Source organism: Athene cunicularia (assembly GCF_003259725.1).
Source record: "Athene cunicularia isolate RWA chromosome 2 unlocalized genomic scaffold, athCun1 chr2_part1, whole genome shotgun sequence".
In the NCBI taxonomy this organism is placed as follows: Eukaryota; Metazoa; Chordata; class Aves; order Strigiformes; family Strigidae; genus Athene; species Athene cunicularia.
Window position 1 is genome coordinate 31,337,963 of NW_020799095.1, and position 12,272 is coordinate 31,350,234.

Sequence of the window (12,272 nt, forward strand, 5' to 3'; positions counted from 1 at the left end):
GAACTTAAGAAAATATTTATGACAGTTACAGGAAATAGGGTGTTGGAGGTACAAACCAATGAGGAGAGGACAGAAACAAGACAAATACATCTAATGACCTAACACTGCCTTACATGCTCATAAGTATTCTTAAATTAAAATATCTTGCAAATTGTAGAGATAATTTTTCCTCTTGGTTGTATTTCTGTAACTAAGCTGAAGCTAATGGGAATTCATTAATATAAATTTAAGGAAATAAAGTGTTTTATAAAGAATTTTAGCAATCCCATCTGAAATTCTACCTTTATATGAAGACACCAAGAACAAGATAAATTTTTTTTTCAGACATAGGCATCTAGTCTCATTGAGATGCATCCCTCCTTCTTTAGTTGTTGATTCAGAAAGGGGCAGCTATCCCACCAGACCCTGCCATATCTACTGGCTCTGAATAGATGGCTCAGTATTCCTGAGCTTGCCTCAGATGGTGCTAGAAGTTTACATGCAGCAGCTGGAATGGACCATAAGGGAAGCATTAAGCTTGAATAGACAATAAAATGTAGCTAGCATGAGCTAGACCTCTGAAGTCTCATTATAGTCAAATGGAGATCTCAACTACACAGCCAGAGCTGTCTGAAGAGCAATTCCGTTTACTCTAGCACAGAATTCAGCTGACTACATGTAGGTGACTGTAGCCACCTGAAAAGTCCTAGAGTTTAGCCCACCTGACTGTAAGTTTCCCACAGAAACAATGCCATATCTGTCAGCTCTCTGCAGATACCCTGCATAGCCTCTCAAATGCAATTCTGTTAGCCCTAGCTCTCTATTGACTATAAACAGTGTATGTCTTGACAACTGAAATGACATATTTTAATCTGCAAAATGAATCCCTAATTAACATGATATTGACTCGAGATGTTGGTCCCTGGGAGATAGCACATATTTCATATTGTATATTTGAGCAGTATATTGTGCTCTTAGACTGATCCAGTATTTTCTCTCTCATCTACTTCTGATCCATTTTCTTTTCAAATTTGCTTGCTGGTGTAATTCCCCTGCTGCCTGCAATGTGATGATGCCATAGCTTGAACAAATCATAAACAGGTATGCATGCTGTGGAGAGCCCTGGATGAAATGCAGAAGGATCAGGCAGTCCAAATTAAGCAAAAGGAGCTACAGCTGTGCTACTATTAGAGCTCTAACTGGCCCATTCAAAGTTGCCATCGTTACTTTGCCTTCAGATCAAGCTGCAGCCTGAAATATAAAATAGAGACTATTCTGTTCTGCTAAAAAAAACCACAAAAAATACCCCAAAAAACCAAACCATATTGTTTTTTCGTCCTGTTTCTCCTGTAATTCTCCTACTCGGAGACTGATGGATAGGAGTGGGGGAGAGTGGAGAAAGTAGAATGAAGTTAATTGATGACCAGAACATTTCTTCGAAGTCACTGGCACTTTTGTCCCAGTCCTTTATTCTTTTTCAATTGCTAGAGGGTAGCCCAGAAACTAACAGTGCTGAGCAGCTAAAGTACATAAACATCTTCTGTTTGTAAAAAATAGTTCAGTGCATAAATGTAGTGTGTGGAGTGTGTGTCTCTTACTCACTTCTATGGTCTGAACAGTAGAGATCAGCCTCTTTCTAACTCAAAATCAGAATTATTGTTACAAATACTATTATACCTTGACTTGCTTATTCAATCTAATGATTTTTAGGCTTGTGGAATGATGTAAACTGCGGTTCCCCCAATAAATTTGTATGCGAAAAACATAACAGTTCTGTTAATTCAACATTTGCTTCTCCATCGCTTCCTGGAGGATGTCCAGAAAGCTGGCTTTTCTTTAACAACAAGGTATGTCAACAACTACCTTCAGTAAATTGTATAAAGCAATGGAACTGAAAAAAAAAAAACAACAAAAAACCCTGCAAAAAAATTTTATGATTATAAAATAAATTTGAAGAGTAATTATCCAGTGAGAACATGCTGGCTGGATAGCTGGGCTTTTATGGAGGTGACGATAGACATGTAACTTTGCAGAGAAATGCAATAATAGTAGATATATGCTGAATAAATTTCAGAGAACATAGTTTGCGCAGGCTTAAAATACACTGTTACTGTTTGAGAAAACCTATTCTGCTTCTCCTCTCCTGTTCTACATTTTTATGCTAGAAACTGAAATTTTACCGGTTGGTCTTGGAAAAAAAGCCCTTCAGGTGGAATGACTTAGAGAGAAATTATGTGAGCAATCCCTTTGGCTTGTACAGGGTTCACAAAGCTTTGAGTTCAGAAAGATGATGCCAAACTACAATTGAGTATGGTTTTACATTCATATGTGGTCTGGAAGTCCTCATTGTTGTAACAGAAGAATTTGTACCAATTTGAGTTGAAGCTCCATTTGCCAAAGTCTACTTTGTATACACTGTTTACTATTACATCCTCAGAATGTTAGGTCAATGTGTCAAAGGATATTTCATACAGTTTGGCATGATGACCACAGTCACTGGAAGCAGGACAAGACAGAGTAGAGATCATTCCCTGCAGCTGTGTCACCCAAAGCTACATTTTCTTGGTTTTAAATGATCCCCCTGTTATTGCAGGAAGCAGGCAGGTGAAAATGTGAAAAGGGATTATGTACTTGACATCATTATGATCAGTTCAGATGATAGTAGGCTTCTGGATTACACATTGTACAATGAGATGGGCTAAGTATCTACCTGTGTAGACACACATACTTTCTATTCTTGAGCTCTGTCAGTTATTCTAGGTCTGATTTCTTTTTCTGGAGAAATTTACATCCAATAGCTAATTGATATTAGTCATATTCAACCATGCTCATCTTTGCTAGTTTGAATGAAGTTTTCGCTTTTTTTTCCAGTGTTTCAAAATATTTGCTTCCAATATAACAGTAAAGCTCATGTGGCATGCTGCTCGAGATGCTTGTATCAATTTGGGAGGAAACTTGGCTACCATATCAAATGAACAAGAGCAAGGTACATGTATGGGCTCTACTGAAAGAAAAAATTATTATTATGTCACTAAAGAAACTGCTATACTCTCAGAAATAGATTATGGGATTCTCTGTTGAAAATTACTTGTTAGCCAGGTCAGTTTATGCTTTGTTTTAGTATGAAACAATAGCTAAATTATTGCATATAAGAAATAAAGTGTGCGTTTTTAGTTCGTTCAATGGCTCAGTTTTCATGAAACTTCCAGTCTGTTTTTAGTGTGGTTGCACAGATCCCTCAGATTGACAGACATTTGTATTTCCTGTCTCTCTGAGAGGCAGTTACTGTTTGCTGAGCACTGTATGTGCAGACATAGTGGGGAAGGGGACACTTTCTAATTTGCTTCAGAGCTTTCTTTTACTATTTTTTCAGCCTTAATGCTTGTGTAACATATGATCTTACAGATGCTTATCTAAACATTTAGTTAAAAGCAGATGGGTTCTGTGGTGGGAAATGTTATCCTTTCAATATGGACCCAGTTCTGGACGTTTGCACATTTTTCCTGTTTTGTGTAAGTCATGATGAACTTCCTTAATGAGAAATCTTTGCTTCCCTCCAGCTTTCCTCTTCTATCATTTAAAGGATGCCACCACTAATGTTTGGGTTGGGATGAATGATATCAACAAAGAGTCCACATTTCTTTGGACAGATGGAAGCACCATTTCCTACACCAACTGGGTTAATGGAGCACCAGAGCAGAAACAAAGCTTCTTTGATTATTATGACTATGAAATGTTGACAGACATCACTGTGGAGGTACAAGAAATTTAAGTAACCTGCATATTTTAGACAGCTAAATGATTTTCCCAAAAGGGAAGTTACAGGAGCAATAAAAAGATGCTGAAACAAGTCCATTTGTAAGCAGAATGGGGTTTAGCAAGTCACCTGATAACAGTTCCATATACACCAAAAGTGTTTGGTGGAGGTTCTGAAGAAGAGGGACCTTGTGCTTTCCATCTGACCTATTGCAAAATACCAGTTCTGTGAAACAGGCCCAGAAAGGCATGTATTACATCAACCCCCCCACAAACTGCATTACAATAAACATTAAAGTTGCAACACCAAACATAGAAAAGTTATGATAAAACAAAATTAAGGTTGTTGGTGCAACATTAATTTGTCTATGTATATGTTCCATTTCTTGCTAATGTCCTCCCATGGTGCTTTACTAGTTTCTGACAGTACAAAATGATATCTTCAATAAAAGGGCTATTTCTCAGCTGAAATTCAGTCTCTTTTCCAAAGGAGATAAACATGTTGTTTCTGAGGAAATGATAGGCAGCTAGTCACCAGAGATTTTTAACATCTATCACCAGTAAACTTGCTTATGGCTAAAACTTGTTTAAATCAGCATAAGAAACTTGGATGAAATGCTGGAAGGTGTTGCAACCAGTCTCGAAATCAGGGGATCCATGAAGGAAATCTTGAAGCAATTAAGCATGATGAAGTCAAGGGAAAATTTGATTGTTACTAAAGACATCTGATAGTAATAACTTCATAATGACTACAAACAACTGGCAAAGGGTACCTGTTTTCTGCAAGATAAATCCAGAATAATGCTTTTAATAATAGTTCTTATATTGTATTTCCCACTGATGGAAATGTTTTGAAGAAGTTCTAAATAATTGTAAATCAGAATTGAGAAGATATTATAGGTACCCTAGTCATTTCTGTAGTCATTAAATGATTCTTAATAAAACTGGGAAGATTATTTTCTTAGAGGCCTTTCTTTCAGACCTTCACTGGCACCAGTGGAAGCCTTGTTCAAATTTAAGGGGTCACTAATAAATACCAGGTCAAGCCATTTGGCAGAAATCTAGGAAATTAGAACTAATTACATAGGTGCCTAAAGAGCACTTCTCCTTTCTCCTCTTATCTGCCATCAGGTTTGCACTAGGAGCACAGGAGCTTCAGCTCACCAGCTCTTGATTGCCTTTTGTAATGGCTGTGTATCTTCCCCTCTCCTTCAGACAGATTGTGTCTTCATCATCAAGTCAGATGGGAAATGGAGAGATGACAGCTGTGACAATGAGAGAGGTTATATTTGCCAAATGAATTCAAGTGAGTTCTTTTCAACCCAGTCTCCTAAACAGAAAATATATCTCAGATATATAAGCTGAATATATAAACTGATGTGATTTCTTTCAACTTTGAGTCTCATTCTAAGTCTCTCAGGCTTCCAAAGCTCCACCAGTCTTAAGGCAGTACTATTCTTAAATTTGTTCCACAGAAATTGCTGGAGAGGAACCACTATCTCAGTTGGGGTTTTGTACCTAAATCATGAATAATACTAGGGAATAATAAGGGGAAGTGGCCACCTTCTTAGTTAAATATGAGGCTTTTAGTCACCCTCTTTAATGCATAAGCTCTTGCAATGATCTTCCCATACTCCTGGCTGTCTCTGAGCAGGGGATTTAATTCTCTCTCAACATTTCTAATGAATGCCATATGATGTCTACTAAAATGTACAGTCTCAGCTGTGTCTTTATTGTAGAAGAATATTGATTTTTTTTTTCCACACCAAAATGAGTAATAAGTTTTGACTGTCCTTCTGTAGAATTGTAATTATGCACTTCCCTGCTGCCCAGCCATACCATGGGAGTAGAAAAGGCAAAGCATAGATAACAAAACAGTTTTGCCTTATCTTTATTACACCATTAGTAAAAACTATTCCTGGCTGCTTCAATCAGCTCCTGAAGTCTGTTAACTCTCAGCATAGCTAACTGGCTTGTAAGAACCCCCTCTCCCTGCACAGCAAACGTGTAGTTTTAGGGAGGCATTTTTAGGTTGCTTAATCCCCATTACAGCTCTTCTGAATACATTTACAATCTCAAGGATGGGAATATATACCCCTGACTCAAATGTGCAAGCAGCCCTTACAGATAAGCTAACGACTTTGAGTCAACAGTGAGTGGTGATCAATTAACATCAAGTATCAAAGTCTCAGGTTGTGATAATAGGGTATGACAGTAAATGCTTTAAACATCTAGCCCTAATCCTCTTCACCAGAGATCTGACACAGGTGTATACTCAGATATCCAGATTTAGTCAAAATATCTTAAAGTGTGGGAACTCAAATATCCAATTTATTAGTCTTAGTCTGCACTAGTCAGACCTCTAGTAAGTATACTCTCTACTTCAGGTCATATAGGATTTCACTCTACTTTTTACATTAATAATTTTGCTCATGTTTTACAACAAGTTCAGTTTGGACTCTTTTGGGTTTTGTTTGGGTTTTTTTGCTTGGTTGGTTTCATTTGTTTGCTTTTTTTTTTTTTTTAATTAACAAATTGTTCATGAACTTAAATAAAGACTTTGACTTATTGTTGATACTGACATTTTGATCTATTTTTTTATAGTTTCCATGCTAGAGATGAGTGGTATGCTGTAAATTCATGCATTCCGTTTTTCCTCCATAGTTACCACACAGTCTGAAGTACCGACAACAAATCCATCCTCTGGGTTTGTCCGTTATGGTGACAGTAGCTATTCAATCGTCTTGTCTGAAATGCAATGGGAAGAGGCCAGAAAAACTTGTCAGGACAAATCTGCAGAACTTGCCAGCATTTCAGATGCCTATATCCATTCATTCCTGTGGATCCAAATGTTGAAATATGGAAAACCTGTGTGGATAGGTCTTAACAGCAATATGGTAAGTGCTGGACAGATGGGAGGTACAGGTTCTTGGTGAGCTCTCCTCCTTATATACCTGCTGGATGCTCAATTTGTAACAGTGCTCAAACAACTCTACTCTGAATGGCTTTACTGTGTACATGCATAGATTTCTAGTGGTTCTGTTAGTCACCCAAAGACTTTCAGGCACTAAATGGGGTGAAGAGTCACAGAAAAGGTTAAGCAGGACGCAATAGATGAAAGTAGAAGGCTCTAGAAACTGTAACAGAAATAAAGGTGCGGACTGAGACTCTCAAGCCAGGATATGCAGCTGTCGTGAAGCAATTGTTAGCCATTCTGAAAGTCTAACTCTCTGCTATATAGAAAGCTACTTATTATTATATTAATAAAAGTTATTATGAGTATTAGAGAGAAAAGATTAGCTGTTTAATGTCAAGTAATCTTTACTTACAAAATAGCTCCCAGTTTTAATTTAAATAAAGCAGAGCAGAGGGGATGAATGCTCTGTAATTCCTTCTCTTGATATGGGATTTACTAAATGACCTAAGATGGACTCATGTGAGTTTCTTACCATGTTGTATGTTTGTATGTATGTAAGTTTATGTTAGAGAAAAACCCTTCTGAAAGCAATGCACTATTGAATACCATTCATATGTAGTTCTTGTGTAACTCAGAGCACCTGGTGACATTCCCTAGAACAGTGAATGGTGTTTAAAATGTCAGAGCAGCACAGGGCTTTTTTTTTTTTTTTTTTTTTTAAAAAAAAAAACCAAAACAAAAAAACCAAACCTCAAATAGACATAGGACACTATATGTCAGAGCTTTCTATGTTAAAAAACTGTTACCCAAACTTCTTTGTTTTCAGACTGGCAGCTATTACAAATGGACCGATAACTGGAAAACCAGGTACACAAAATGGGCAGCAGGGGAACCAAAAGAGAAGAATGCTTGTGTCTACCTAGATCTTGATGGTACCTGGAAAACAGCACCCTGCAATGAAAACTATGGTTCAGTTTGTAAGATATCAGATGGTAAGCAAATGAGTGGAATAATTTTAAAGGCACACTCCTAATTCCATTGGTCTGCCTAATCCCAGAGATTTTGCTCTGGCTTGGGCTAAAACCCTCAGAGGAGTATGCTTCAGGATACTGTCAACTTCCCTGCAGAGTCTGGAGGTTTGCTATTGGATGATATATGAATTAAGCCATATGAAAGCCTCTTGCAAAATGGATATGGCTGCATTACTTTCATGGCAGTCATCACTGTTTGCATAAGATGAAGCTCTATCTTTACCTTCCTCTTTCTGAGACATGAGCACATTTGAGTTTGTGTGTAATATAAGTAAGTGCTGGGAACGTGCTCTGACTGTGTGGACTGCATGAACTGGATAAGTTCACATAGAGGTGTCAGCCAAAATACAGGGAAGAGTTTCACTCACATTCACTATTGCTAGAACTAAAGCAGTTCTGATGTAGGTGTACGAGCCTTGGGAATGTGAATGAAACTTTAACTCTTTGTAGAGGTATGCAGAGGCATGTTTGCTTGTAGATTTTTGTAGAATTGTGTTGTTTTCCCTCCTTGAAGTTTTAAGGCTACAAAATATATTCTGTTCCTGATGTGAGATTCAAGATATATGTTGCCACTTGAAGGTGGCTTGCAAGTTAAACTTCCCAACTGTACATTTGGTCTGCATATGCAGTGCAAAGACCGCAGACCAATAGAAGTTAATTGGAATTGTTCGCATGATTAGAAACAGACTAATTTGGCAGAGGCATGCTCCACTGATGGCTCCTTTCTATAAAGTTACAACATAAAGAGACCAGGCAGCCATAAAATATGGGACTGTGATATCAATGATTAATTAACCTACAACAGCTTTCATTGTTGTGGGAATGCAAATTTGAGATCTATATCATTCCTCAGGGTTTGCTTTCCTTACAGTACTGCCAAGGCAGTAGTAGATGCTGAAGGGTGTGATTTATTTCCTTGTCCTAAGAAATGTGACTGGAGAAATAAGATGTTTTACACTCTTGAATGCTTGGCTCTCCCTGTTGTCTGAGCTGGGGCCCATAGGAATAGTCAGGAAATAGAGGTCCAGATAGTTAAAACTGGGTGGGAGAAATCCCACGCTATTTACACACGTATCTTACCTCATAGATTACTCATAATGCAATACCATCTTCAGACCATATGTTTTTTTTAGCTATAGCTCCTACCGACCCTGCTCAGCTACCTGGAGACTGCCCTGAAGCAGCTGATCTCCGCGCTTGGATTCCTTACCGCGGCCACTGCTATTACCTCGAAGCATCAGCTGGGAAAAGCTGGGCATTAGCCTCCCTTGAGTGTGCTCAGTCAGGTGAGAGCCTTCATTATCAAGTGATCAGATCTGTAATAAAGTTTATACAAAACTCACATAAAAATGTAAATCATTAATATTTTTTTTTAATGTTAGATATACTTTATTTACCTACCAAGCTATTCTAAATCTGGCACAATGAAAATAAACTGACACAAGTGACTTTGTGCAGACTTCTGTCATCCCAGGGGCTGCAGTGTCCCCAGATGTAGAGCTCCCCATCAGCTCATGGTTTCTGGGGCACCACCCTGGGAGCAGTGGTGGGGTGCCACAGCCACTAAGCACATCCAGGTCTCTGTCCTCTGCAAGAAGCAATGGGGAAGCCAACAGAGTAGCGTGCATAACACTTTCAAAAGTTATTGTTTGTACAGACTTGAAAGAGGAAGTCATTCCAGTAATTGCTCATGTAGGTTATTTTCTTGCCAATGCCTTTCAGGTGCTACCTTGGTTTCAGTAGAAAACATGGACGAATCTGACTTTCTGATCCATACAATACAACCACTTGGAAATAAAGTAGGAGGCTTCTGGATAGGACTTTACCGAAATGTGGATGGTAATGCTTTACTTTCAATATTTAATTGAAAAATGCTTTTCTAATATGAGAAAACTGAGGATAACTGTATTTTTACAAAAATATGGCATGGTCTATTGCTCAGAAATATAATAGTAACCAATTTTTCAAGTCATGTGCTGAGCTAAGGAGTTAAAATATCCATGAGAAACATTTTAATTTTTTTACTCTGTATGTTGGTCTTTAGGCCAGTGGTTGTGGCTAGATAATGCTGCACTGGACTTTGTCAATTGGGAGGAGAAAGAATCCAGTGTGGAGCATCACTGTGTTGAAATGATTGCACCATCGGGTTATTGGGACAACACTGATTGCTCTTCTGAAAAAGGATTTATCTGCAAAAAACCCAAAGGTAAGTCCTTAGTGACTCAGCCCTTAGTGACAGAGCAGATCTGTTTACTAGTAACTGTTACAGCCGTCCACCACATGTCTGGAAGTAATTTCTGACAGTTTTATTTGGCATACCTCATTTTTCTAAACATTTGTAGTTGCCTGTTTTTGCAGACTGTGAGCTCTTCGTATCACAGACTGCACTCGCATGGGAATATTGTAATGTACTGTATGCAGCCTAGGTTGAGAAATACACTTTCAGAAAACTTTTGAATACTGAACACGGGCATTGGTACAGCATCTGTTAAACACTTGTGCAAACTTATGACTTTTCCAGAGACTAAGTATTGTAAGAGTTATTATACCTTTGCAGGGAGGAATTAATTTGAATAATCAAACTTCCTCTCCAAGCTTGTTATACTCCAAAATTGTATTATTACTCCGTGTCAAAAAGTGGCTTCATATTGGGCCTGATTCAACAACCTTTAAGTCAGTAATGTCTCAGGGATACTAAAAGGCGAGCTGTTTGTGTTACAATAATAACATAAGGAGTTACAGTGAATAAAAATTAACATTAAATGAGAACTTCAAGTCATTACAGAAACTGTCTTACCAGCATTTCTGGAAAATTACATGCAGTATTGTATATACCAGACTATTTCTTTCTGAAAGAAAAGACTATCATTTCATTCTCTTAAGTTAGACGTTAACATCAGTCTTACCTAAAAAATGGTAGGTTACCATCTTTAAATCTTTGTACTTTCTTTTGTAGTAGCTGTGAGATCAGGTTTAATTTTCCAGCTTTTGTATTATCCTGATTAAATCGTGGGGAACATCTCTGTCCTATGCTGAAAACCTAATTTCCTGTGTACAAAAAAATTTTAAGATTCCTTTGTTTGGATGAGAAGTTGAAAGGGCGTTACTTCAATATTAAAACCATTGCAAGACACAGTAGTTCTCAGAAAAATAATTGAAAATTTGGGGTTAGCTTTTAATTGTATTCCAAGTGTAGTCTTTAATTAAAAAAACCCCAAACTTAAATGTAACAAAGAAGCAGTCATCTCCCATGCACTTCTAATTTCCATGCTTAAAACAGTACATGCCCATGGCAGTAAATCAGTTATTCCCTGTTAAAGATTTACTGAGAACATCCAAATTATATTCCATCCCATATAGTACTAAAATAATAAGGCAGCACTGAAATCCATCCACTGAATCATAAGATGCTCTCATGTGTAACTATTTCCTGCCTTAAAAGGAGATACTGTTGCTTTGTACATATTCATTTCTCATTCTGCTCTGCTTCCAATTTACATGTTGCCTTTATAGCTTCTCTGGGTAGAAAGTGTGTTTTCAAACTGCGATGTAAAAGAGCCAAGAGGAGAAATATTTTCTTGATAATTAAAGGAGTCTTGATTTAGAATATTTTTTTCTTATTCTATAGGAATATCCAATATGTTTAATTCTTCTTCTTTTCTGAGTGTCAAACAGTTTTTTCACATCTTCAACAACAAAGATTTTATAATGGTCTTTTCTTTGTCTCTTTCTTATGCATAGGTGAATGGGAAGAATTCAGCCTTGAATCAGAGGGCATTTTCTAGGGAAGGCATTTAAGAATCTTAAAATTAATTGTAACAATAGAATCCTTTTGGACACGCAGAGCTTCCTAAATTCCTAATCAAATTAATCTCCAAAGTTGTACATCATATTGTTATTAAATTAAATTAATCTTTCAGGAAAAATGCGAAAATATATTTTTGAGTTAACATAAAAACCAGACAGTATTTCAATGTTGGTAGATTTTAAACCAATATAAAGTTTTATTACAGTTTGGTAATGGTAAGAAGCAAGGTAAAAACTTAGTAACGTATTTTTTGCCTCACTTGTATATGTCTATTATAAAAGGCTACATGTTATTAATACAATAGTAATAATTCAGGGGGTTTTGTTCCTGTATAATTTTAGCAAAGCTTTCAAACTTATGAATTCTAATGAAGTGTCATATTATTTCTCTGCTATTCATTGAAGTTGAGCCTAGCAGGAGTCCTTTACAGCAAGAAGGTAAGAACTTTCATAAGAAAATTAACAAAAATCTAAATACAAGATGGATTTAAAATGAGTTTTCCCAAATCACCCCCTTTTTAAAGATCAAGTCCTGCTGATGGTTACTGGGATGCATGGTTATAAATCACCCAGGGTAATCCCATGGTGCCTTTTACATGTACACAAGCACTCACATGCACTTGGTTGACTGCACTGCTGCAGGGCTAACCCTGAGCTGATAAACTCAGCTGTGACCTGACTTGTGACTTACTGAGAACAGGTACAGAATCATCTAGGTTGGAAAAGACCTTGACGATCACCTAGTCCAACCATTAACCTAACACTGACAGTTCCCAACTACA

At 37.3% G+C, this 12,272-nt stretch overlaps 1 protein-coding gene across 1 annotated transcript in view; it reads left to right on the forward strand.

The window, feature by feature from the left end:
* The window catches only part of LOC113477243 (macrophage mannose receptor 1-like), a 35,346-nt gene that overhangs the window by 21,323 nt on the left and 1,751 nt on the right, over window positions 1-12,272 (forward strand). Inside the window, 10 exon segments of the mRNA XM_026843468.1 lie at window positions 1,690-1,826; window positions 2,851-2,965; window positions 3,540-3,736; window positions 4,951-5,041; window positions 6,400-6,632; window positions 7,479-7,644; window positions 8,817-8,969; window positions 9,406-9,522; window positions 9,728-9,889; window positions 11,896-11,928. Of these exon segments, the coding sequence (XP_026699269.1) occupies window positions 1,690-1,826; window positions 2,851-2,965; window positions 3,540-3,736; window positions 4,951-5,041; window positions 6,400-6,632; window positions 7,479-7,644; window positions 8,817-8,969; window positions 9,406-9,522; window positions 9,728-9,889; window positions 11,896-11,928 (1,404 nt within the window).